Below are 26,963 nucleotides of genomic sequence, written 5' to 3' on the forward strand. Positions count from 1 at the left end.
GCATTTCCTTCAGTTAAAATGTTTGCAAGTGATAATCTGAGCACAGCAGAAATAAAAACCCAAGTGTTAATCATTGCAGTGGCACAAAAACATGCCAACATAAAAAGAAGTCAAACCTATAAATATTTAAAATGAGAGCGATTTTATTTGTACTATCACCTACTATATTGAACTTAATTCATATACTTACCCACAAATTTATGAGTTATCATTTTGCACTTACTAGAGATATTGAATGTGAATATAATTTTGAACTCACTAGCACTACTAGCATTTCCTGCTCATGTATGTGCAAAATTTGAAGAGAATCATGGATTAGATGGTGCGAACTGAAACTGGACACAGTGTAATTTCGCTCTGGATGTTGATAACAAGCAGTATTTTATAGAAGCAGAGAACAATCAGATCAGACAAGCATGAAAAAAATAAATAAACAGGACAGTATTTTAGCTAGGTGTGACTGTGATCTGGAATTTTAATTCAGCTGCCAACAGCACATCTCCTGGTTTGTAGGGTCTGCATAGAAATCAAGGTATAAACAACAACATCAAAATCATCAGCTTTTACCTTCTGTTCCAACTTTAGATTTTGAGAACTTTCCATAAGTAGCAAATGGAGTCCACATATGAAACCAAGTATCTTAGTTTAAGAAAGACTTCATCTTCTCAGGAATGACTCAGGTGAACATTATGCCACTCTCAATGCATTAAATGATATGTTTATTTTATAGTTGTCTGCTAAACCAGAAATGACATCAGTGTTCAGTGCCTTCAACTTTGCACAGGCAGTCTTGTTTTCTGCCACATGCGTTGAAGGAGAAACTTCCCTAACTATCAGTGCTAAGAAAGGAATCTTTCTAACCCTTCTAACAGTATCTGAGTTTTAATTGCTGGAGTGTGATCCTGGATAAAGGCGGTAGACATAGTCCATTACATTTAACTGATTTGCTCTTACAGACAATCTTAAAGGGTAGAGGACTAAAAATAAAGAACTGAAGAGTCCCTCTGGGTGAAAAGTCCTATCAGCTTAAACCAAAAAGGTTTACTGCAGAATAACAATAGGTAAAATCAGTCTTCAGAGGCTTTGTACTATACAAAAAACCTCACAAAAACAATTCTTATCAGCATTCTTCATATTAGTAATCCATCCCTTTAAGAGTCTAGCTGGAAGAGTAAGCAAACGACAGTGAATTTGGAGCATCCGTATTTGACAGTCAATTAAGAAAAACTTGCTGCATGTGAAAAAAGACAAAGAAAAGTTTTCTAAATGAGAATGTGAATGCTAATACTGCCCTTGGCTTGCACAGTAGCCAAACTCTGGCAAGGTACTAATATAATGCAGACAAAAAATCAGAAAATAGGTGCAACAGTGATACTTAGCATGAACTTCTGTATAAGTGGGGAACTGGTGGATTCATTTCAGTTTTCTGACTCCCCAAAGCAACCACAGGATAATCATGAACAGACAAAGTATTTGGATGATCACAAATATGAAAAATGAGAAATGTGGTGCAGCCACTTAGGCATACTCCAAGAATATTACAGGATGAAAAAGCAAAATTACAGTATTTGGACAAGATCACAACATTTTTGTTATGTCTGCAGTTCACAAAGTATCAGATACAAATAATGTGTGTGGGATGTGATACAAAATTTTGAACATTTGTTCCTGGGTCTGCTAGCTGTTTGTATGTTATTACATAACCTGTGACCCACACATGTGGCACGCTACGTATTATTTAGTATACTAATTCTGAAGTTCCATAAAAAGTAAAGACTTAAATAGAAAATACTTATGTGTAAGAAGAAATGGCTAGTATGGTATAGTATGTCTGTAACAACTCTTCAAAACTTAAACTCAGTTCATCCCATCACCTACAAAATGCACATTGTGTTACTCACAACACAGAAAGGCAAGAAATCTTCTTCCCTTATGTAAAGCCCCTGATAATATTCTCTCTTTTCTACAGTAGGAAACTTAGGATATACAGTATGGAAATAGTGATATGACACAATAGAGGAAGCACATGTTTACCTCATCCCCAACTCCTGGATGGATTTCTTCTCCTAGAAATTTTTCACAGAATATGAAGATGGATCCCCTTCCACATACCATTTTTATCAAGCAAGTTCTCTACTCCTATTTATCTACTTCTGTTGCCACAACTCAAAACAGGCTGACAAACTGTGTAGCTTATGCTACTCTGACTTCTCTGTATTTTCTGTAAGTCTCTGTTTGAATCTTTAGTTTGCATAGAAGAGACAATCAGGGACACTACCAACTCTGTTTTCACACCAAGAGCCTATGTCTACCATTCCTTTGTATATTCCTTAGATAAACAACACAAATATCACATATCTTGTTTCAGCTTTTATTTGGATATTTTAAGTTAAGTTGCTCAAGTCCATTTTCCATCAATACAGACACTAAAAATTGAGATCAACATTTAAGGCTATATTAGCATTCATTCCAAGCTCAATATGAAAACCTTATCATCTAAGCACCACAGCATCTAAGAATTGTCACAGGTCCCCTACCTCCATCACACGTTCCCTTTCCATTGTAACTCTGCTATCTCACACTACACTCAGGAATTCAATTTAGATGCACATTCTCATGAAAGATCTTGTCATTTCTTATATTTCTTATGAACTAGATCACATGCATAAGATGAGATAAATGAGCAAGATATGCTTAAGGAAGAAAGAATGTGGCTGTTCTATGTTGTGATACCATATAGGATTTTTTTGTTTTTTTGTTATATTTAACATAATTATTCAACAACTTAGAATGAGCATTATGTATTCAGCCTTTTAGTAAAGGCCATACATTGAGACTTGTTAGAATGGTAACTTTGCTTTAAACTCTGATTTCTTTAGTGTTACTGTTAAGAAGTATTTGAGTTAAGGATGCTCACGTGCAACTTTTTTGTAAGGGTATATATATGGATACAAAAGACCACAGTATTCTTAATACAGAGTAAGTAAGGATTTGTCTTGTGTCTGTGGAAATACTTCAACATGTGGCTCTTGCTTATTTCATTTTTACAGTAAAAGGAAGGGTTTTACTAAAGAAGTGTATTTATTACAAGATGGTTAGCATACATATATCACATAACATACAAGAGTTAAAATGAACTAGTTACAAAATAAGAGGTGGTATGTAAATTTTTATATAACCTAAGGGCGGGATCAGTATTTTACAAAGTACATATAAAAGTACTTCATATACAAAGTAACATACAAATGTGCAAACACCATTGTCACAGGTGGAAATTTGTCAATTGAAAAATGCTAGAAAAATCCTTCATTTTCTTGTTTTGAAATTGCAAATGCATTAAAAACAGCTGCATTTCCTATTGTGTATGTGAAGTGAGATATTTATATTCATTTCTGACAAAATACATTAGTTATAAAAAAACCCAACAATTTAATAACTGATAAATCTTATTAAGTATAGTCAGTTTGGTTAGGCTGACATTAAATTATACGCAGAATGTCTGGAAAAATGAGAAAATACTGAATCATATATACAAACCTTTCGTAATATTAGTGTGCTATTCAACATATTAACATTTCAAAATAAAAACAATGGCTTAATTACCTACAGATTCTACTCTATATCATCACTATTTGTAGACTGTAAAATTTCTAATAATTTGGGGTTATTAAAAACATTTTTCCAAGATTTTAAGCTGAACAAACACAATTTTATCAAATGTAAAAATCTATAAAGTCTTACAATTTATGTGCAAAAAATGTTTTAAAAGTATCAAATCACAACACATCAAACCCGATTATGTACATATTTGATATCTGTAAATGTTGTTAACTAGCTAGTATTGTTCTGCTATAAATAACTTACCTCTGTCATTCAAAATGTGAGTGTTTTAAAGATTTCAGTGCAAGTGCTCGCTTCACTGTTTAGTGCATCATCATGTTTGTTATTTTTTTATTTTACAGTGAGCAGAACAGTGTATAAATTAACATATACAACTCACACTTAAGAGATCTTCCTTCTACTGAATTCCTAGTTTGTTGTTTTCTGTTTCTCCTGGACAGAGTCAGCCAGTTCCTCTCATTTATTCCATCATAATAGCAAAACAGAATCTAAAAAAGAAAGTGCTATGATCTTCAAATAATCCCTAGAACTTGAAATACCGTAACAACATTGCTGAAGCACTCTATAGAGCACAAGATTAGAGACTGGCCTGCATACTGAGAAGACACTTTAAAATTTGTTATCAGGCAATTTCACTTTTTGTCTTAAAAAAATATCAACTGTCTAAACATTGGCAATCTGATACATATGTCACTGGACTTATAAGCTTTGTTTGATTATTTATTTTTAGGAATTGTAGACATGTTCCCTCATTAATGACTAGCTTGGAAATAGGAACCTTCTGTTTAAATATATAAATAAGGTGAAAACAGACTTTCTGCTGGAGGGAAACTTTCTGCAACCTACTTTGGACAGGTTTCCTATCAGAGTAACTCTGAAATGAGAAAACTGGGATTAGAAAATAGTGCAAATATGGCTCACTGTTATAGCTAGGAATTGTACTGAAGAAAGTGAAAATTAAGGATAGATGGATTATTTTTCGAAGTCCTCCCTGCAGAGGAAAAAAAAGAGCAATAACAGCGGTTATCATTATTGAACAGTATAGGAACTTCAGCATATTAAGAATGTTTATGGCTGAAATGTAAGAAAGGCTTGTTGTCCGTCAGTAACATTTCAGAACATATCTTCTTATAAAAAGAGGTGCTTTAACCATGTCTTGATTATGGAATGTTATTCATTTCTAAGCATCTGAAATGCAGCTCTGGATCCTATCCATCCATTGTTGAGCACTCTGTGCATCCTGGGCACAAAAATTATACACACGTTTGTTTGTCTTCAACTGCAAAAGAAAAATAAGAACATGAAAAGTCAAAATGCAAAACAGAAAAAGAAACTTGCACATTTTACTTTAAACTGTAATAACCTAAAAAATGGGTCTGAATGTACCACTTTTTAATCTTCTGCTATTGGGAATGAGGACCAGTTAGCTGTGTAAAAACTTTTTGTTGTGAATTGGCATGACAGCTCCCTCCTAGCTCACGTCTTCCAGCAGAAATTAAAGTAGTAAGTTAAACACACCGAGAAGAGTTTCAAATAAAAATCAAGACTAGTTATACTTACATCAAAAAATGCTTTTTCACTTGCATGTTTCGGGGCTCCAATAGTTGGAGAAGCAGGAATCACTGTTTCTACTTCTGCAAGGTCGATGTGTCCTTTACAGCTTGTATCTTCACCAGAGTCATAGTATCGTAACTAGATGACATAAGAAATAAAAATAAATCCAAATATGCTATTAATTGGACCTTTTACTTTTTCTTCACTTTTCCTGGATACAGCTTGAGGGCTTGGGGGTGAGAATGGGAGGGAAAATGTTATTAAGACCTGAAGACATCAGATATGGGCAATTTCTAAGATAAAACCATAGGTCTGGTATATACAAACTGGTAGGACTGGCAATAGCCCTTAACCGGTAAGTCCTGTATTTGACTTCTCTGGGTAATGGCAACATCTCCATTATCCACTCCTGTGCAGAACTGAACTGAGGGAGGAGCGTTTTGTCATGAGAATTTCAGAGCAGAGAAGCTTCAAGAAGTCAAGCATTCCTTCTGGGTAGAGGATGCATGAAGGATGACAGCAGAACTTAGTCTTTAGGAGTCTGCACTCCTTACCAGTTTTTCTAACAGGAACCATCTCTTCCCTGTTCATTACAATGAAGCTAACGCAAGAACATTACTCCACCAAAGAGTTAACAAAACACATATTCTCTGTATTTCAAGAATTTAAAGTGATCAGCAAAAAAAAGTATGATTTTAGATAATTATAAACTACATAGAAAACTCACATTTTCCTATACTACACTTAGTGGTTGAATGAAGCTTGCCTTTTTTTTTTCTTTCCCTTTCAAAGATACTTTGATATGAATGTTAACCACACCATAAACTGAGCTTTGATATGCAAATAGTTTCAGATGATAAAATCTGGTATTTGCTTAAAAAAAATCCCATAAACCAGCGCATAATAGTAAAGCAAACCCTCGCAGCAAGCTCCAACAACAATCGACCAGTATCTGCTACATACTGCAGATTACTCTTACTTCTGCACATCTGTGATACTAGGAGGATATTTGTTTATACAAAAAATTTAGAAGTTATGTTTTTTTTTTCTGCAAAATGAGTCTTTTCACCTGTGTATCAGGAAGAATAACTATAGAATAACTATAACAAGAACATTTGTTAGCATGTTACCACACTAATCCAGAGATCTTTAATTAGAATCTTAAAAAAATGACTTATTTATATTGCATATTTTTTGACATGTGTCAATCACAAGCATGCACACGTCTCAGAGATTATTCAAACAACAAATGTTCCAACTGTGTGGAACATTTGACTCAATTAAGGTTACTTCTCTATCAACCAACATTAATTAATGAGATCACAAATTTCCACTGCTGAATTCTGGCATATTTGGTAAATAGGGTAAAATGTTCGGTTTAACAGATGTTTTGTTTTTAGTGCTCCTTGCTGTACAATGATTTGTCAGAATATTTTTGAATAATTTTGCTATTAAATTTACCTCACTAAGACTAATCTAAAATAATCCTACATACCCCAAATTATTGTTCAATCAGGAACTTGGCACTTAAGGACTTCTAGAGAGAAAATTCTGGGGTGTAATTCTAACTCACTTTAAGTAGTTTACAAAATTCAAACTGATCTCAGAGAGATAGGTGGTCCTATTCTCTAGCTTTGAAAATACTGTCATACCAATTCTGGAAAATCACTGAACATGCCAAGTGATGTAAATTATTTTTCTACTAAAGCAATTAGTAGAAATCCAGAGTATATAATGTCCTTTCATTTGCAAAGAAAAATGCTCATGAAAAAGTACTTGAGGAACAAAGAGGATGTAAAATGCACGCTTCGTGAGCGTGAGGTGCCTACTACGGTTTTAACAAGAGTGCCTGAATTAAACTTTCTATCATATTAGCTCTCAGCATCCTAACTGCACTCAAGAAATTATCTTATAACTTTTCTAACTCTCCATTTCAGAGATTTTTTGGTTCTTTTGGTAACTAAAGGCCAGATTATGCTCAGCACTTAATCGAGTAATGGCTTGTAAGAATTAAAAGTGCTTAAAAATTGCTTTTATTGCTTCTGTAACACTATGTCCAGAAAATGTCCTGAGGCAGTACCAGGCTTTTCTTCCTGAGCTATAAAGCAGGCACTAATAATCACAGAATCACACAGAATCACAGAACCATCTAGGTTGGAAGAGACCTCCAAGACCACCGAGTCCAACCTCTGACCTAACACTAACAAGCCCTCCACTAAACCATATCCCTAAGCTCTACATCTAAACGTCTTTTAAAGACCTCCAGGGATGGTGACTCCACCACTTCCCTGGGCAGCCTGTTCCAGTGCCTCACAACCCTCTCAGTAAAGAAGTTCTTCCTAACATCCAACCTAAAACTCCCCTGGCTCAACTTTAGCCCGTTCCTCCTTGTCCTGTCACCAGGCACGTGGGAGAACAGACCAACCCCCACCTCACTACAGCCTCCCTTGAGGTACCTATAGAGAGCGATAAGGTCGCCCCTGAGCCTCCTCTTCTCCAGGCTGAACAAGCCCAGCTCCCTCAGCCGCTCCTCGTAGGACTTGTTCTCCAGGCCCCTCACCAGCTTCGTCGCCCTTCTCTGGACTTGCTCGAGCACCTCGATGTCCTTCTTGTAGTGAGGGGCCCAAAACTGAACACAGTACTCGAGGTGCGGCCTCACCAGAGCTGAGTACAGGGGGACGATCACCTCCCTAGCCCTGCTGGTCACGCTGTTCCTGATACAAGCCAGGATGCCGTTGGCCTTCTTGGCCACCTGAGCACACTGCTGGCTCATATTCAGCCGACTATCCACCATCACTCCCAGGTCCTTCTCTGCCTGGCAGCTTTCCAACCATTCCTCTCCCAGCCTGTAGCTCTGCTTGGGGTTATTGCGCCCCAGGTGCAGGACCCGGCACTTGGCCTTGTTAAACTTCATGCAGTTGACCTCAGCCCATCGGTGCAGCCTATCCAGATCCTCCTGCAGAGCTTTCCTACCCTCAAGCAGATCGACACACGCACCTAACTTGGTGTCATCTGCGAACTTACTGAGGGTGCACTCGATGCCCTCGTCCAGATCATCGATGAAGATATTAAAGAGGACCGGCCCCAGCACCGAGCCCTGGGGGACGCCACTAGTGACTGGCCTCCAGCTGGACTTGGCTCCATTCACCACGACTCTTTGGGCCCGGCTATCCAGCCAGTTTCTAACCCAACGAAGCGTGCGCATAATGATGCATGCCTTCTTATCCAGGAAGTTTTTTTATGATTATATGCTAAATAGTTGTCACTGTTTAAAAAACAAACAAACAGGAAGCTCCACGTCCCCAAGCTCTGTCCATTCAGAATATTTATCAGCCAATTTATCAGCCACACAGGACACACATAGACTTATGGTATATTTAATGTAATACACACATTGCTTCTGAAAATAACCATTACTTGTAAAATTAACCTACACAAATTCACTAAATAAAATTTCAGCAAAGTAGTCATAAAAAATCCATTAACTGAAAAGGTTTTACCTGGTGTTTTGTCACATCGAGCACAAACCAGCGAGGCTTCCAACCTTTCAGCAAAGCTCCTCTTTTATATAGCGTACCTTCAAAAGATCTAGAAGATACAGAAAACACAAATGACACAATTCCATAATGTGTATAGTGGTGATATATAAAGCCTGAAATGACTAAAAGATATTCAAACACTCCTTTTACTGTAGTGAAACAACAGTTTTAAACTATAGACCAGTTTAGGTACTGGTAACTGTGATACGCTAGTAAACACTAACTGTTTCAGTATTTTGGATGTGTTAAATATGCAGCTACGCTTTGCTTGGCATATAAAGAGGAAGACTGAGAAATCTGTATATGAAAATTTATTTATTTTTCTTCCTGAAGGCAGATACCTGTACCATTCTAATACAAGGTTAATAAATATTCTCTGATTATTCAGTTTACCTATTTTCATCATTCTTTGATGTGAAATGATTGTATAGTGTAGTTGCTCTTCTATCTACTCCATTGGAGGGAGAGATGCTTGCACTCTGTTCCTCAGCCAGCCCATTGTCAGGTATTTCCAACAAAGACCTCTTCTGATAGGAATGTAGATTAGCTGACATCATCCCTGAGGAGCCAGAAGGATGTCTCCGAAGCTAAGAAAGAATAAAATGAAAGAAAAAAGGTTAAATGATCTAGACAAGTTTACAACTGGGAAATGTGACTGCTTGCTGAACTAAAACATTAGAAACATTGCAAGAGAAAAACAACCATAAAATTATTTCTAATAAATATAACAACCCACAACTCTTTCTGGTAATGTATGTAGTTAATAATTTGCACTTAAAAAAACTTGAATAGCAGAACTGTAGCTAGTCTATTACTAAACTCACCTTGAACTAAAGTTTCATTAATATTTCATTTTTACACACCTTTCTAGTTGTTAGCCCTGATTAATTAGACCCTAGTGTGTATATTCACTGCAGACATTCGTACTACACAGTGCAAGAGAAGCCTTAAGAGGACAGAGAGATATATAACGTTAGCTGAAGTGCACTCTTTAAGAGAGCATTTCATCAATTTTAATTCTGGCATAATTGTGCTATTTCAGACCTCAGCTTTGCACACATCCATGGACATTCTGACAGTGATTTTTCGGCTTTAATTGTACTAGTACTTTGACAATAAGCGCAAGCACCTTGGTAAGTTACTTAGAAACTTGTCAAGGATTTGCTAAAACAGACATGCAGGTGTTCGAACAGCAACAGAACTTGGATTTTTTTTGAGGAGGTAAAATGCTTAACCATCTTTATTATATTAAATGTTCAGCAGATCCGCAACAGCATTTTATGGCTTGATCTACAGTTTACTATTTTCTAAATGTGAAATGTATGTAGCAACATATAGAACACAAAATCATTGTTCACTGTGACAGGCCAAACCTTTAAAGTGACAAGTGGATGGGGGAGATGCATACCACCTTGCTCAGTGAAAGTTTTTGGTAACTCTGACCTTTGTAGAAACTGAGCTGTCTTGTATTTTGAGATTTTCTCAATATTATACAAATAAAACTTGGTACAATGTCTAAGTTGTGAGTTATCATGAGATAAGAAAACCACACCATCATAGCACAAGTCAGTGCTGTCTCCAAAAACAAGAGTCAGAGAGATGGCAATTCACTGCATTTCTTAAGCAGAAGCATTCACATTGTGTGATAAATCAATGTTTCAGAAAAGTCTTGTATATTCATATTATGTCAGTGACATAAGCTTGAACAGTATCTCCCTTGCTTTCTCAAAAGCATCTAGAACTAGTCAGACATTTGAATACAATAATTTCTCTTAAATTCACTAGTAAGAAAGAAAAAAAAATGCAGTTTCCAAGAGCTACTTACAGATACAAATCACTTTAGTAGAACCTCAATAACCTGGAGGAAGATGTGGCCTGAACTTGGCCTTAATCTTCAGAACAACATCCTAGAGATGGAGTTCTTTGGGGCTGACCCATAGCTATTGCATTTATCTGAGAATCCTTAAATAACAACCAGGACAGGAGACTGATGTCAGGTATATTTATACTTGCATTTTCTTTTCTGTTTCCAATTATTCAATAAAAGTCTTAATCCCCTGCTTTGCTAGGATAAAACTTTTTCATCTTGGATTTATCTAGGGTATAAAGGCAAACTGAATGACTATGATAGACACAAAGCATATTGCTTTCTTGAGAGCAAAGGACAAAAAACGAAGTAGTTCTGATGACTAACTGCTTCATGGAGGCTGGCAAACGTGAACAAGTTTGTGAAGCTGAAGAGCTAGGCACAGTTTTGAGCTGGTAACACATTATGCCAAGTTTATGGAGAAAGCTCCTCAAAATCATTATCTAACAAACTTCCATGTAGACATGTAGACAGCAAAGAGCCAGCCTTCAACTTAGAAAGTATCTGTGCAGTCAGCTACTCATTTTACAATAGTCATGAACTGTAAACACAGCATGAACAGTTCCTGCCTTTACTAGATTCAACAATTCCAAAATTCCATTTAGACACGGAAATATCTTCACTCATCCCCGAACCTATGTGATTTCCTTTTGGCTAATTTAAGGAACTGAGTTTTTTGCACTTGAAGAATTAGACAGTGAATCTTTAACAATATAAGATCATATAATTGTATATTAGTAAAATGCTCATGCTCATTTTGTCTGTATGCCTCAATATACTGTTGAGAAGCAATTAGATAAATGGCACAAGCATAAATAGTTCTTCTACATGCAGAAGGAAATACTGAGCCAGTATCCTGGGTTAGAATAGCATATTCATTTTTCAAAAGCAGTATTTTACTCCAAGAAATACAGTGATTTTGTCAGTGTCCCAGGTAACCTATATAGCAGGAATGAAATTATTATTCTGTTGGACAAGCTCTTTTGCTACTTACATTGTCTTGTCTGGTGTCATCCTTTAGATTCATTTTGACCCTTTCCCACAAAAGCTGCCATCTTTCTGGGTTCTGATTTAATTTACTTTCCAACCTTTCTATTTCCTGAAACAAAAACCAAGGGTTTTCTTAAGGATAAACATTTCTACCTGTTCACTTCCTGACAATTACATTAACACAGTAATTTTCTCATCAATATTTTTACACAGAGAACTTCAAGGCCATGTTGCCCAGTAAAGGACAAGAACCTCTGTCAAACCAGCTATAAACGGGTAACAGCCAGACTCAGGAGTCAGAGGCAACCAAGTATAGCATCAGCCATATCATTCTTCTTGAATGTCACAGGCTGAAGGAGACATTATTCTTTCAATTCTTTTCCAGTTCTCTTGAACACACAATAGTCAGCATCAACTGCCATAATAGAAACATGATAGAGATAACGATAGGATATATTTTATAAAAATATTTACAAAGAGCAAATTCTGCGTTGTGACACCAACATTGCACATTGCCAATATTAACATTTACACTGGTTTATAAAATGTGATACAAAGTTATAATAAAAGAAGGAAATGAAACAGAAAGATTTATTCAATTTGGATGCCAAACTGTAACAACATGTTCTTGTTGTGGAACTTGGGAATATGACCTGTGTTGATAACCTCCATTAGGGTTATTTCCTGCTAATAAGACAGTGTGTGCACAGTTAAGTAAAAAGACACAATTTCATTAGTTTATGTTTACTTGCGAACCAGATTAAATATAACATTCATCAATGCATTTGTCATTACTTTGATATTTGGTCCATATTCTTGCCATCCTTCCTTTTCACATTTTGACTTTCAACAACTATATTGTTATGAAAATACGATTCTTAATGAAATCAAATTAAAAACTCAGTTTTGCAAATCCAATAAAGAATTGATGATGGCACAAGAATTGCCACAGGGCAGAGAATTCCCATGCTATATAAAAGCAAACTAAAGCCCTAGACATTTATTGTGAGAGAAGAGACACTAGGACTCTGAAATTATTTATTTCCACTATGCCACATGATTAATGTAGCTTTCATCATATTCTCCAACTGCTATAGGTATATAACAATGACAGGAAATCATTGCTGATTGAGACTTTCAGAGAATGACTACAATTTTAAGGTAAGAAAACATTTTTCCCAGAAAATTAACTGCTGAACTAAATTTGGAGCACAACACCAAAAAAAACAAAACCAAAACCAAAACAAACAAGCAAACAAAAAAAACCTGTAAGAGAGAGTCTGACAGCAACAATATATTTTTAGATTCTTCCTTGCTGAAGGTAAATTAGAGAACTCGAAAGTAAGGCCAAATATAAGAGACCTGGCTGAACACCAAGAATCAAACCAGAAGTTTAAAATACCGAAGCTAGTTGAAAAGATGCATATACACTGAATATATACTTTCTTCCTGCCAAAACTAGAACAGCTTTGTTTGGAATATCTTCATTGACAGATACAAAAACAAGGAATGGCGAACACAAGCCAGACTAAAGGCTTCTCTAGATTACTTGTTCCTCTTTCAAAATGCTGAGTGTAAAATGTTTCCTGAGGGGATACATAGGACTGAATATATTTACCACATACTTTTTATATAAACAGCTTCCCCAATTGCATTAAAAGGAGACAAACCCTTTAGTGCTAAAAGATCATCAGGTTTTAATTTGATAATTCTCTTTCTGCCCCAGTCTTGAATTCTAAATACAAGTCTTTCTCTGCAGAGTCTGGATATAACTGAAACTCGTTACTTAGCAACTGGGTCACATTCCTTCTTTTTTGGCTCCACAATGAGTAATGCTTCCAGAATTTAAAATGAAAAACTTTCAACAATCTCCTATATATATCTTGAAAAGTTAGGAATAAATTCTCCCTTAATAAACTCTCTGTAAAAAAACTACATGACAATAAATCACTAAGATTTACTCTCGCTCCTTCAGTTTTAAATTCTACAGAAAACATCAGATTTTTTTCTTACATGAGTGCATTGGAGTATGAATAGCTGCATTTACTTGAAAGAAAATTTCACAGAATCACAGAATACTTGAGGTGGGAAGGGACCTCTGGAGGTCATCTGGTCCTTGAGCTCAAGCCAGCTGTCCAGCACCCTGTCCAGATGGCTTTTGAATATGTCTAAGGGGGGAGACTCCACCACCTCTCCGAGCAACCTGTGCTGGTGCTCCATCACCCCCACAGTAAAGGAGCGCTCCCTGATGTTCAGATGGAACAGCTCTGTCCTGGCACTGTGCACCACTGGTTTCATCCTCTTTGCACCCTCCCCACCAGCATTTATACACACTGATGAGAGCCATCATTGCCCACCCCCTGGGCTTTCTCTTCTTCAGGCTGAACAGTCCAGCTCTCTCAGCTTTCCCTCCCAGCTGAGATGCTCCAGTCCCTTCAGCGCCTTTCCAGCCCTTCATTGCACTCTCTCCAGTATGTCCCTATCTCTCTTATACTGAGAAGCCCAGAAGTGGACACAGTACTTCAGGTGTGGCCTTACTAGGACTGAGTAGAAAAGAAAAATCACCTGGTGACTGACTGGCAACACTTTGCCTAACACACCCCAGGATACCATTAGTCTTTGTGGCAAAGGCACATTGCCCTTGATTAAAGCATACGATTGATGCAATTAGACATCCACTGTGGACCCCCAGAGCCTTTTCTGCAAAGCTGTTTTTCCATCAAAAGAAGAATGACCAAGAGGTCTAGGGAGGTGATTCTCCCCCTATATTCTGCTCTTCTGAGACACCATGTGGAGTACTGCGTTCAGTTCTGGGGCTCCCAACACAAGAAGGACTTGGACTTACTAGATCAAGTCCAGAAGAAGGGCCACTAGGACGATCAGAGTGCTGGAGCAACTCTCCTATGAAGAAAGGCTGAGAGAGTTGGGGACGATCAGCTTTTAAACTAAAAGAAGGTATGTTTAGATAGATATAAGGAAGAAATTCTGTACAGAGGGTGGTGAGGCCTTAGAACAGGTTGCCAAGAGAAGCTGTGGATACCCCATCCCTGGAGGTGTTCAAGGCAACGCTGGATGGGGCTTTGTGCAACTTGGTCTAGTGGAAGGTACATGTATCTCTGCCCATGGCAGGGGGGTTGAAACTGGATGGTCTTTAAGGTCCCCTCCAACCCAAACCATTCTATGACTCTATGACTCTTTGGGTGGTGGCCCCCTGGCATATACTGGTGCATGGGATTTTTCCTCCCAAGGTGCAGGACTCTGCACTTCCCTTTGTTGAACATTACTCAGACCGTTTAGATCATTTAAACTGTATCACAGCTTACTCATGCCAAAGAACAGTGGGAAGTGAATTGAGAAGTTTTACACAAAAATTTGTATTTTAAAATGCACCTTATCATCTACAATGTTCAAAAGGCTTAATTTAGAATTAAGTGAATGAAGTTTTCAGATTAGTTAACTTCCTAAAACTCATAAGAATGAAGATTTATGGAAACTATTGAACCACCACACGTCTGGTTAAAGGTGGATTGTTCTGTAGCCAAAACACGTTAGAACATTACTGCTAAAATGTTACACCTTTTGCTCCCTGCAGAAAAGCACCATGGAATATTGTGAATTGAAACACTTAACTTCTTTGTTCCAGATTTACATCCTGAAGAGTATTATCTTGTCTTCAATTAAAAAAATGTCTTTAGAATGAATCTACTAGGTCTTATCATTACAAACAAAGTGAGAATCATCCTTCCCTAATAGTTTGCCATTGTTGAATATGGTCTCAGCTCAAGCATTTTTGGATACCAACACATTCTCAATGGATTTATGATTAAAGAGAGGTCTTTCTCCTACATCAGCAATAGCCCTAAATTAACAACTTGTTTTAAAAGAAAGCTCACTTTGCTTTTTAAACTTAGGAGAGTATTTTCATAACCTTTATATAACCCCTTCCTAGTCTTCCAAATGTTCCTCTCCATTGCTATCTTTTATTACTATAATCTAATTCACAAATAACATTTAAACTCTATAAAATCTGACCCACATATCTTTGGGCTATAATATGGCTAATTTCCCTGTTATATGGCAGTTTCTCACAGTTGTGGATAGGATAAGTTTGGCATTTACCCCAGGAAGAAATGCAGAACACTGTTACTATATTCCTAATGTAGTTCTGGCCTCCAGTTACCTGAAACAAAAGCTCTCTCTTTTTTTTTCTTATTTTTTTTGGTGAAAGAATCCCTGATATGAGATCCCCTGCTGAGAGATTGTTAGGCTGTTTGCAGCTGTGAAGTTATAAGATCTGAGCAGTTCTGGCTATCCTCTTTTGAGTCCAGGGGAATTTCATAGCTGAATTTTATTTTTTTAAATTGGTCATTTTTCGTCTTTTTGATCAATTATGATTGAATGGAATTGACCAAAAGAGATTCCAGGAGTGTTCCTGAATGGAGCTACCTCTCTGGCAAAAGCAAGTCTATCCTTAAAGATTCCAATCCATTCATAAGCTTCCTGCCTTAAGATTTTGTTAAAAATCATCTTCAATTTCATGAATTTCATGGACCCAAAGCATATCCCACTTCCAAGAACTGCTGTATTAGGCTTCATAATACTATCTCCAATATAAAGTGAAGTCTGCAAATAATTAAAAAAAAAAAAAAAGTTCTCCCCCCCCCCCCAAAAAAAAAAAAAAAGGTATATGGTGTATATATCTGAATATGCATGTGGTTACAAACAATAGCTCCAGGAAATCAAGACTGTCATTTTTTCTGAGCTATTAATCCAGATGATAACCTAAACATTAGGACCACTAGTTAATTACAATCAAACAATAAAATTTAAGAAAATATAGGTGCTCAATCATTCTAAATAACTACAACAATTACCATGTTAAATGTGATCCTTTTTCATTTTCTAATGAAGAAAGAACAAAACCTAAGCAGCCTACCTGGGCCCAAATAAGAAAAAGCTCAAGTCAAGCATCTATTTCATATGCCAAAATATTCTGAAGCATCTAAGAGTATGAGTTAGGTCCTAGTAAAAATAAATATACTAATAGAAATAACAGAAATCTTTACTGAGAAATTTGGGCCAGGATGCTATGCGCTATCTTTGTGTATTTGGCTCTCAACTAAATCAACAGCTGTTGGGCTCTGTTTTAATGATCTCTTCAGGAATCTTTACCATACACATACTTTACATTGATAGAAACAAGACAAGAAAGAGATTCATTATTTGCACCAATTAAAAGAACAGTTTGTACACTTCTTATAAAAGGCAACCAAGAGGTCTATTATGCTACCTGCCTTTTTGTTTCAGAAAAACAGTGAAAAAATGCATCCATTACTGTCTTTCCCAAAGTTATAAATTGCTACTGAAGTGTCTTCCCAGAAAAAAAAAAGATTCCTAGACCAACTATCACTTCCCAAGATCAATCCCCTCCCCCCCCCAAAAAAGTTAGTTTTACTAAATACCTGTTTTGACCAGCTATCATGATCCTTTTAATAATAGGTTAATAACATAAATAAAAAGTAAATATAAATTTCCTAAATATAAAATAACTTATTTTTCTATGTAACATATGTACTTACATTTAAAAGGCTGCTGATGGCATCAGGTTGTAGTTTTTTAACATCATCATAACATGGCCATACTATTTTCCTCTTAGTTTGAGACACTGAACCATCCGTTTGTTCAGCTTCCTCTAAAGCACTGCATTTTGCAGTCACCATGGTCCAGTCATAAGAAGGACCCGTAGCCAAAATCTCTTCTACATAGTAATCCCACTTTTTGAGGCTGGACATACTTACATTTGGTTTCAATGCCTATTTGAAATAAAGTTTTATTATAATGAGAGAAAGCAAGTCTTTGAGTTGCAGACTGAAAAATGCTATACCTACATTTTCTATATTATTCAAAATTTAGCAGTATTTTGCATTGGGTGAGTAATATTGTAGTTTGATAATTTCCACAGCAAGATCCTGGGATACGGCTCAGATCAAGAAGTAAAAGTAATACTAGCTTCAGAAATATACTGCTCCTATTTATCCTTCCACTAAAACAAATGCTTACTATGAACTCCAAATCAGCATACACATTTGCTACCCCTACAGTCTTTGTGCCCCCCCTGTTAAAGATACAAAAGGTACTCAATAGCAGTTACCATTCAGCTTTCCTCAGCAAAAAAAACAAGACCATCAGAGAAAGGAGAAAGGTTGTATAACTTAGGTGGCCAAGCACTTGGAATAACCACAATAATATGAGGAAAGCAGCCAGAGATTGTAAAGCTTTCAAAGTAGTTAAAAACAGAAGACTTTGTATTAAAGACATACTTTTTATTTTTTTTTTCCTTTTTATAAAAAAAGGTAATGCTCTCAGTTTGATATATCTTTCTTCATGGGAATTAATGCCTCAGTTCAATGGGCAATTTCAACACCTGGAGAGTGATGTTCAGTCACAATCACTTATTCTGCTACTATGACACCGTTTCACATGAGGAAAAATAGTTTGTTCAAAAAAAGAGAAATAAAATACTATCAAAATACTGAAAGCAAATCTTAACTGCTTACTAAGCAGACTATTGCTTACAGTAAAATAGAACATACAGTGAGCAAGATGCCTATCAACCTCCAACTTCATCACAGTGATGATTCTAACACAGAAAATACATGTAGATGTCTCTCTGAAAGAGACAGGTGAAGAACTTCCTATCCATTCAGCATAACATTATGGTTCTCTCTCTCCCTCCTCTCTCTTGTACCACTACTTATTTTAGTCAGTAAAGGTGTGTATGTGATATGTACATGGGTTGAGGTGGTCTTCACTGTTGACTGCCAAGAACATCTTAAAGAAAATAAATAATTTTTATTTATTTTTAAATGAGGTCAGTTTATATTATTGATTTGAGTGCCAGGTGTTACATATGCTTACATACAATGTGGTGAAAAAGCTTGAGAAAAACAGAAGACCACGAATCATCAACAAAAGTATCGTTGGCAACAAGACTTCTAAAACAGTGGAGACTGTTCTGTCATTATGTTTTCTGGACACCAGCAGTGGACAGACATGAAAACAAATGATTTATCAAGGTGAAGCTTACTAGCAAAGTAGGAGATAGCAGCACGTCAATGAACATCTGCAGGGCAGGGGAAGGCTGGATCATCTTAAACCAGCCGTGTCACCAGACCTACAGTGTGAGCAGCACCCTTTTCATGCAGTTCCTGAGATGTCTTGACTGCTTCTTCCCTGACTATTGCAGAACTCTGTGATGGTGAGTGTATTGCCAATTTTATCTAATTATTTAAGATGCAGTCAAATCTAGTGAGCGTACGTATTACCATATTAGACAGTGATATAGATAATATTCAATCAAATCATTATGAAATGTATCTCACTGTGACTGGAACATACTGTAAACTCATTTTCCCATAACAGTGTATTTTTTTTTAATACCTGCACAAATTTTAAGATCATTTTGATAATTAGTCATATAACTGAATGAAATCAAACAAGTAACCTTGTTTTCCTCAGTGGTATACATAAACATGTTACAGAATTGGCCCTTTACATGAAATTTCCATAACTGGAATGACTGAGAATTTAAGCCTGTGAGACATTAGAGCAATCAATCAATGAGGGTCAACTTTGTCTGCCAAATGCTTAATTCAGCTGAGAAAAAATAAGGTATCAAAACATAGGGTATCACTCAAAATAACAAATTACCTGTTTTTTCTTTTTAAAAAAACGTACCTCTATTTCAGTAGGAGCAAAGAGGTAATTGAAAAAAACAGGGCTCCTTTTGTGCATTTTTTCAATACATTCCCAAATACAAATTCCTTTTTTGGCATGTTTATCTCCTTTATCTTCAAACAGTGTCCCTAGAGAAAATAATAGCAATAAAAAGATAGCTTGTGATAAGATGTAACAAACACCGAAGCATAGCCAAATGAAATGTCACTAACTAAATGTGTAGTAAAATCTACCATCAGATGCCATTGCTATAAGGGATTGTATTTGATGAAACAACTGCTGTGCTTTGTAACTGCCACTCTACCACAAATTGGCAAAATGCCACTTTTGTATGAAAAACATTCAATAGAATTATATTATACTCTTCTGAAATTTACTGAAATACTTGAGTGCATTTATGAACATCTCTTTCTGCATCCAGCTATGCTGCTTCAACAGATTACCACAGCCCTGCTAACTGATTCTGCCCCATTCAGTGAGATGTTATCAGCCCTTCCCACCTGCTGGGCCGGCTGCACATGGAGTTATTTGCCAACTCATTTCAGGCAAAACAGATCAGGCTAGTGTAAATAGTTAGCCATAGATTTGTGCTATCTGAAATGACTTTGGAAGGACGTACAATTACGCCAGACTACTGGAAACAGGTGCATCAGGTGGTATTTTAAAGTATAACTACTGTATATAAACAATCACGATTTAAAAAAAAAAAAACAAATTAACACACTGTAGAACCATGTAAAAATACAAGTTGGAAGGAAAGACAGGAGTTAATCAACTCCAATGTTTTGTTCAAACCAAGGTAAATAACGGAAATAAATTTTTCTTGTTGAAATAAAATGGCTGCTCAAGTTTAATCTGTTTCACGGTTACTATAGATTTTAAGAAAAGGATTAAAATTGACCATATGCCATGAGAAACACCCCACAAAGCAGTGTAATTCAGAGCACTTACGCATTGTGCTTAGTGAACAAGCTCCATGAACAGCCTCCACTGTGGTTGTAAAGACTTAATAAGAGGGCTGTGAGGGCAGATAAGGCCTTGGTTGGAACCAGTGAGCTTGGATATGATATGTGCAAGGAGTAAAAAAATAAAAAATAAAAAATAAAAAATAAAAAATAAAAGAATAGAAACACCGAAGAGAGCGCAAGAGAAAGGAGTGAGAGACAGCAGATGGAAAGGTTTACTTCTCCTCAAATGTCATGCACTCTCTGAAGGATTGTCAAGGACTTTGTTTCCATTAAAACAAGAAATTTTAATAGGGGTAACTGAACCAAGTGGATAAATTGCTAAAAACAAACAAAAAAAAACCACACAAAAAAAAACAAACATAAATTGAGGCATGGCACTACTTTCTTTTACCTTCTCTTAGTCCAATCAGGGGCATGTCTCAGGATTCATTCTTTCAGAAAACTCTACATTAATCACCTATATTTCGCTTCATATTACTGAACTGAAATTCATTAGATCATCACCATGCAACTACTGAACCATCTCAAACTAGGCAAATTTTTGTAGACCAAATATGGAAGAGAAAAACAACGATAACAGATACAATATGCAATAAACAAACATCACACCTACCATGCTCTAGTCTTTCATAGTCCGAATCCAGAAGAAATGTTTTAAATCGATTTGATATGTGATGAAAAGCGAGAAACTTCAGATAATACTGATTGAACTCAAACTCTGTTGGGTACTGACTATGAATCTAGAAATAAATGAAAGGGAAAAAAGATGATTTTGAGGCATTATATAAAAAGATACATAATATTAAATGTATATATACTATTAGGTATATATATACAGATATACGTATGATGTATATAATGATGTATATATAGATAAATAATATTATATGTATTATTATTATGTAAATAGATACAATATAATAAAAAATGCATTCACAGGAGACTATCTTCTCTGTACACACAAACCCTTCTACATTTTGTCTAAAGATATTTTGAAGTCATTTAAATTCATGTCTATGATGCAAAAAAAAATTCAGAGCAGATAGAGTATATTTTTTTAAGTGTTATTTTACTCTGTATAAAACCCAGGATTCTTCAAAGTAATCAAACTGGATAAAAGTCTTTTATGTCAACTCATGAGACATCATGCAAATTTATAGGCAAAGATGGTATTCCTACTTGTAGCATTTCCATAGCTGGAATCCAGCTTTAATTGGCACATTTTGCAGTGGACTTCCAGGTATTGCTGAGGATCCAAACTAGCAAACGTATAGAAGCAATGCTGACAAATGATATTCTATCTGTCATTGCTAGAATGGCTCATTTCTGATGTAATAACTAGTCGATACATATTTTCTTGTCTTCAAACTATGCAGCAAAATATTGAAGTATGAAGGAACAAAAAACATACTGAGGAGGTGCTTTGCCATTATTCACATGCATATATTTAAAATAGTAAAAACAATATAACATCTTAATTTGTTATCTTCAGTTAGGCTTGGGATCTAATTCAGTGAACGTCTCCAACAGGAGTCAGGATCAGATGTTTAAGATGACAAAAATTAGAGTACAGCAATGTGGGACAGTTGGCTCCTCACAACTGCTTCCTCTTGAACATCATCAGAAAGAGCCTGGCATATGCTTTCAGGCATTTAGTTTAATATTCATGGCCAAATTTGTTTACATTAATTTTTAATGAAATACATTATTGCTCTCCATATAAACTTTAAGACAAAATTTTATCTTGATGAGATATTGCTCACAAGTTTCATGTTTTAATTGTAGATTTAAAATTTACTCTCTAGTAAATATTTTGACTGTGATTTTCAATTTCATAATTAAGCATGGTAATGAACCAAACACTCCCCAGTTACAATGGAAATAAATTTTCACAATCAGGAAGAAATTGCTCATGGAATTCAACATTTGAAATATGTCTCAGAGTGATTTACCTAGCTTCATATCAAACTTGTAAAATAACTTTATTTTTACAATCTTCCTACGTTTTGTCTTTTGTATTCACACCACTCCTATTTTCCCATTCCACCTTTTTTTTCTCTAATCTCTACTTATAAATTCCTAAAGAGAGAAATTTGTTTATTTAGTATTAAGGAAACAAGAATCAGATTATCTGAAACTCATTGATGTTTAAATTTTCACATCTACTAGTTGAAAAAGCAACAATAAATAAAGAAACAAAAAACGCATCTAATAGGAAAGATTAACTATCAAATTTACAATAGTGACAGGAAAATTCCTTGAAAAACCCTATAAATACATACACAGCAGTTTGGTCAGAGTATTTCTTGTAATATGTCAATATTAGCTCATGGCTAGGCATTTAAAATACTAAGATATGGTAAGTGGGTTCAATATACCCACTCTTACTTTATTCCCCACTTTTTCCCAGATACATATGACTATATTTCTTCACTGCTTTGTAAGAGTAATGCTAAGCAAAACTTTTTCTATAATAGATTCAAGATTAACTTCATAGACAAAGTAACTTTTTAGTTACCCTTATTAAAAATAAGTATATTTTCTGTCATATTGTAAATTAAGATATAATTGGGATACAAAAATTTTGTTCAAAAATGATAATATGTACTTTTGAGCTGAGATCCCCAAAAGTGCTTTATGTGTGTTTGTGTGTTCAGACACATACATGCAAATACAAATAACTTACTATATATTTCCACCTTGTGTTAGGAAGTTTTATTTTAATACATTGTTAGAAAGAAAGGCTTTTTGATAAATTGGAACACTCTGTTATTTGATGACTTACAAAGAGTCCTAATTTCTACTGTTGGTCTAGTAATTAGTATAATAAATTTGAAGAGTTGGAAGAATAAGTAGGTAATAAAATCCTATAATGCATTTCTGAGATTTCTGGAACTGCAAGTAAATAGAAGTTATAATAATAAAATTTGCCTTTTAGAAGTAAGAACAACTATCACTTAAAACATTTATTTGATGAAGGTAGAAAAATACAGACAGTAACAATAACTACATGTACATTATAGTGGTTGCGGCTCATTTCAATACAACTGGAGATGGGAAATATACCACAGCTGAGGAAAGTGACTAGTTATTGATGATTTGCTTAGATGAGTGCACTGTGTGCAAAATCCAAAACATGGATGAGCTATCATGAGAAACATTTCCTGACAAAATACAATTCCAGTATCACAGGTGATAAATTCTAAATGTAACATTGGAAAAAATATTTGGATTATTTTAAGCAATTAAAAATAAAAGTGCAAGAGAGATTATTCATTACTGTAAGCAATGTAACCACTTAGGTTGAGGTTAAATATAATTGGTTTCCTTCTGGAAACTCTTTGGTCCCATTTGAATTAATTCACTGACTTCAAGAGTTTTACTCAAAAATTGTATGTAAGTTAGAAGCAGTTTTTATATTTTACAATTTCAACACATACCACCTAAATAAGGCTACAGGGACCTAGTATCTTTAAAAATTATAACCACTTACTAGAATTCCTAATCTCCATAATATATGAACATTTAAAACCTGAGTAAACCTATAGGTGTTCTTAATACTATGATTAAGTAAACTCAGTTTCTCAGAACTCCTTTTTCAAATCAAAATGTTCCTAATTAATTTAAATCTCTCCTAAATGGTTTTAGTAATTTTACACTTCTTTCAGCTGTTCTTAGTTTTCCAGTACCTTTCGTTTTTGTCATTCCATTATATATCAATATTTACTTAATTTACATAAGAAATACAGTAGTCCAAAATGCTCTGTGCTAGTAATCACTAACAATAGCACACTCACCTCCTTTTACTCAAGGTGTTATAACACAGCTCCCTACTAGCCTTAAAAAAAAGTCAATTCTAGAAAAGCATTGTTTTAATTAAATAAATTACTGAATAGATACAGAAGAAAAATAAGAAAAGCTTCCTGCGCTGACATCACTTTCATAAACTCAGTCTTCTTAGAAGCAGTGAGAGTATCTGCCAGATGCTGCTATTGTGAAAGAATGATTTTGCATTAATAATTCAGCTGACACCTGGAGATATTGGCATAAACAATGACTTCTTAGAAGATGATGTAGTTCTAATTTAGGAACCACTGCTTCATTTGTTTTCTCTGTATCTTTAGTTTAACCAATGACATTTAATCCATACTGGCTCTACAGTGATTTTCTTATTACCTTGTATGTCAAAACTATAATAGTTAAATCTTTTTTTGAAAGGACCAAATATTTACTTCCAGTGACCAGTCAATTAAAAAAACCCTGAACATAATATATTAGATATTGGGGTGAAGCTGCAGTCTCATTGGGTTCTGTAGTCATCTAATAAGTTGTACAGAAACCATTCAAGCTTAACAGAAATGTTCAAGTACACATGTTAAATACATTTACTTTTCCTAGTAAATTCCGGTGAAACTTCAACCATTAATTTAACTTCGCAAGCAATCTCCCTTAAGTTTGCAACAATACTGTTAGAACTTGATAAGTCAATATGTGCCATCAGGAACTAGGTTCATGTCTATTTCTAGAAAATCTGTTCAGAGTTGCATTCTAAATAGACTTGTAGCTTTAAGTGTTAGAAATTTAGCTTCATGCCTTTTTCTCATAACAGACAAATCTTTATAATCTATAATACACTGGTTATATGTGTCAAGCTGTGTTCGCAGGTACTTTTTCAGATGAAGATACACTGTTTACAATTTGATTACAATCCCTAGATAGCCCTATCACTCTGGCTAAGAAGTTAGGGCCTCTGCCAGATTGACTGTCAGGACAAACCACTTCTGGACCTGTACCCATCAAAATAAGATTTTCACAGTAGGTCTTTTCTACCTATTTTCTCCTGCCATTTTGGCAGGCAGGTTCACATGAACCCCTTAGCTAGCAGACCGGAAGAACAACATGTCCACCAGAGAGGAGGTGATAAATAGCTCCAGATAGCCTGTAAGAGGTGACCTTTCTCCTGACATAGCTGCAGCCCGGGTATGTGGACACAGCTTTATAAAAAAAAACACTCACAAGGAAAAGGGAAAGGGAAAGGGAAAGGGAAAGGGAAAGGGAAAGGGAAAGGGAAAGGGAAAGGGAAAGGGAAAGGGAAAGGGAAAGGGAAAGGGAAAGGGAAAGGGAAAGGGAAAGGGAAAGGAAAAGGGAAAGGAAAAGGAAAAGGAGAGACAGATCTTTATATAAGATGTACCCACTAATGAAATGTATACTTTCTATTGACTTTATACTTTTATAATTTCTAAGGACAAGTACTTTCTATTGAAATGTATACTTTCTATTTGTATACTTTCTATTTCTAAAGATAGAGAAGATTCAAATACTATCAAAGCTGCTCTCTGAGATGAATTGTTAAAAGGATGTTCTTCTATCATGTAGGAGAACCACATCAAATTGAAAACAATCCTGGATGATATAAAAAGTAACATCATATATACTTTAATTTCAAGATTAGTCTTAGGAAAAAAAACACTTAGAGCACAATAAAAAATTTGAAATTGCTCCTCCACCTCCCTGTCTCCCTAGAAAGTGTAAAGATTAGAGATAGTGCACCTTGAGGCAGACTCATACCTGTGAATTTATAACAGCAGAGTCAGGAAATTTTCCTGAAGTCAGGAAAATTATAGTCCATTTTTCTTTGTTCTTAAAACTTCAGATTGTGTTAGACATAACTCAAAGAAAATACAAGAATTTTGCCAAAAAGAAGACAGAGGACAACCTATTTCAGGGCAATAAAAAAAATATCGAATGCCGATTTTCATCTTTGTTCTGGATAACTCATTTGTTTCCAAAGTTTGTGTGACCTCTGGACTTGAGGAAAAATCTACTCTACAGGTATGCATGGATAGTTTCCTTGTTTTACTTTAAGACAATTTTCTAAGATTTATTACAGCAAGACTGGAGCAAGGTGTCTCCATAGTCAGAAACAGGATGTTTAAAATGATGTAGGCTATGTCTACATCAGCACATAGTTCAGAGCAGAAGAAGCAGATAAAAACACCAAAGCAGCTGCTAATGAGGTTCCTGCAGCTACACTATGTATTTGCTTTACTTTGGCCTGGTCCAGTTGAATTGATTACCATATGGTTTTAAGAGAAGTGATAAATTGTTGGTTCAGATCCTTTTAAGAGCTGGTGAGCATTTGACACACACCTGAAGCAGAAGTTCTGGGTAAATTCTTTCAAGAAGAACATTGTTGACATGTACCAAAAAGCATTAACAAATAGTAAGGGGAGATGCTTAAGGGATTCACTCCAAAATTACACTACTGCTTCAAATCAAATGCTGATTTACTCCATTTTACTAACAGACAATGTTACCCAGCCAGTTCATTAAAGCAAGAAGACATCTGATAACAGAGAGAAAATGCACCAGACAAATGATTTATAAAGAACTGAATAAACCACCCAACAGATGAGTCTCACTATTTGAAGATGCAGATATTTGTCTTCTTGTAGCCACAGCAACTAAGATTATTTTTCTTTCTGCTTCAGAAAAGGAGAAATAACCTTAATTTACTATAAAGAATAATTTGAGTGACAACTGAGATTAGATTAACTTGTTCAAATGAAAAATGTAGTATTGATTCTCCTCAGGAAAATCTCCCCATTTTGAATAAAAATTAACTTGAGGATCACAGCCATTGGGAAATGGATTGATAAGACAGGAGATGTGACAAATACTTGCAAG

At 35.5% G+C, this 26,963-nt stretch overlaps 1 protein-coding gene across 5 annotated transcripts in view; it reads right to left on the reverse strand.

Annotated features, from left to right (window-relative positions):
- Window positions 1-2,295: 2,295 nt before the first annotated feature.
- Window positions 2,296-26,963, reverse strand: part of SBF2 (SET binding factor 2) — a 253,227-nt gene continuing 228,559 nt past the window's right edge. For 3 of the 5 annotated variants that reach the window (XM_082761347.1, XM_082761346.1, XM_082761349.1), the window contains 8 exons: window positions 20,890-21,016; window positions 19,309-19,436; window positions 17,151-17,384; window positions 11,576-11,680; window positions 9,108-9,301; window positions 8,676-8,763; window positions 5,182-5,313; window positions 2,296-4,900 (listed from right to left, as the gene is read on the reverse strand). In XM_082761347.1, coding sequence (XP_082617473.1) covers window positions 4,802-4,900; window positions 5,182-5,313; window positions 8,676-8,763; window positions 9,108-9,301; window positions 11,576-11,680; window positions 17,151-17,384; window positions 19,309-19,436; window positions 20,890-21,016 — 1,107 coding nt within the window. In that variant the 3' untranslated portion in view covers window positions 2,296-4,801. The remainder of the gene's footprint in view (window positions 4,901-5,181; window positions 5,314-8,675; window positions 8,764-9,107; window positions 9,302-11,575; window positions 11,681-17,150; window positions 17,385-19,308; window positions 19,437-20,889; window positions 21,017-26,963) is intronic. The other 2 variants (XM_082761350.1, XM_082761348.1) reach the window with 1 other exon arrangement.

This window comes from Aythya marila, assembly GCF_965140915.1.
Source record: "Aythya marila genome assembly, chromosome: 5".
NCBI lineage: Eukaryota > Metazoa > Chordata > Aves > Anseriformes > Anatidae > Aythya > Aythya marila.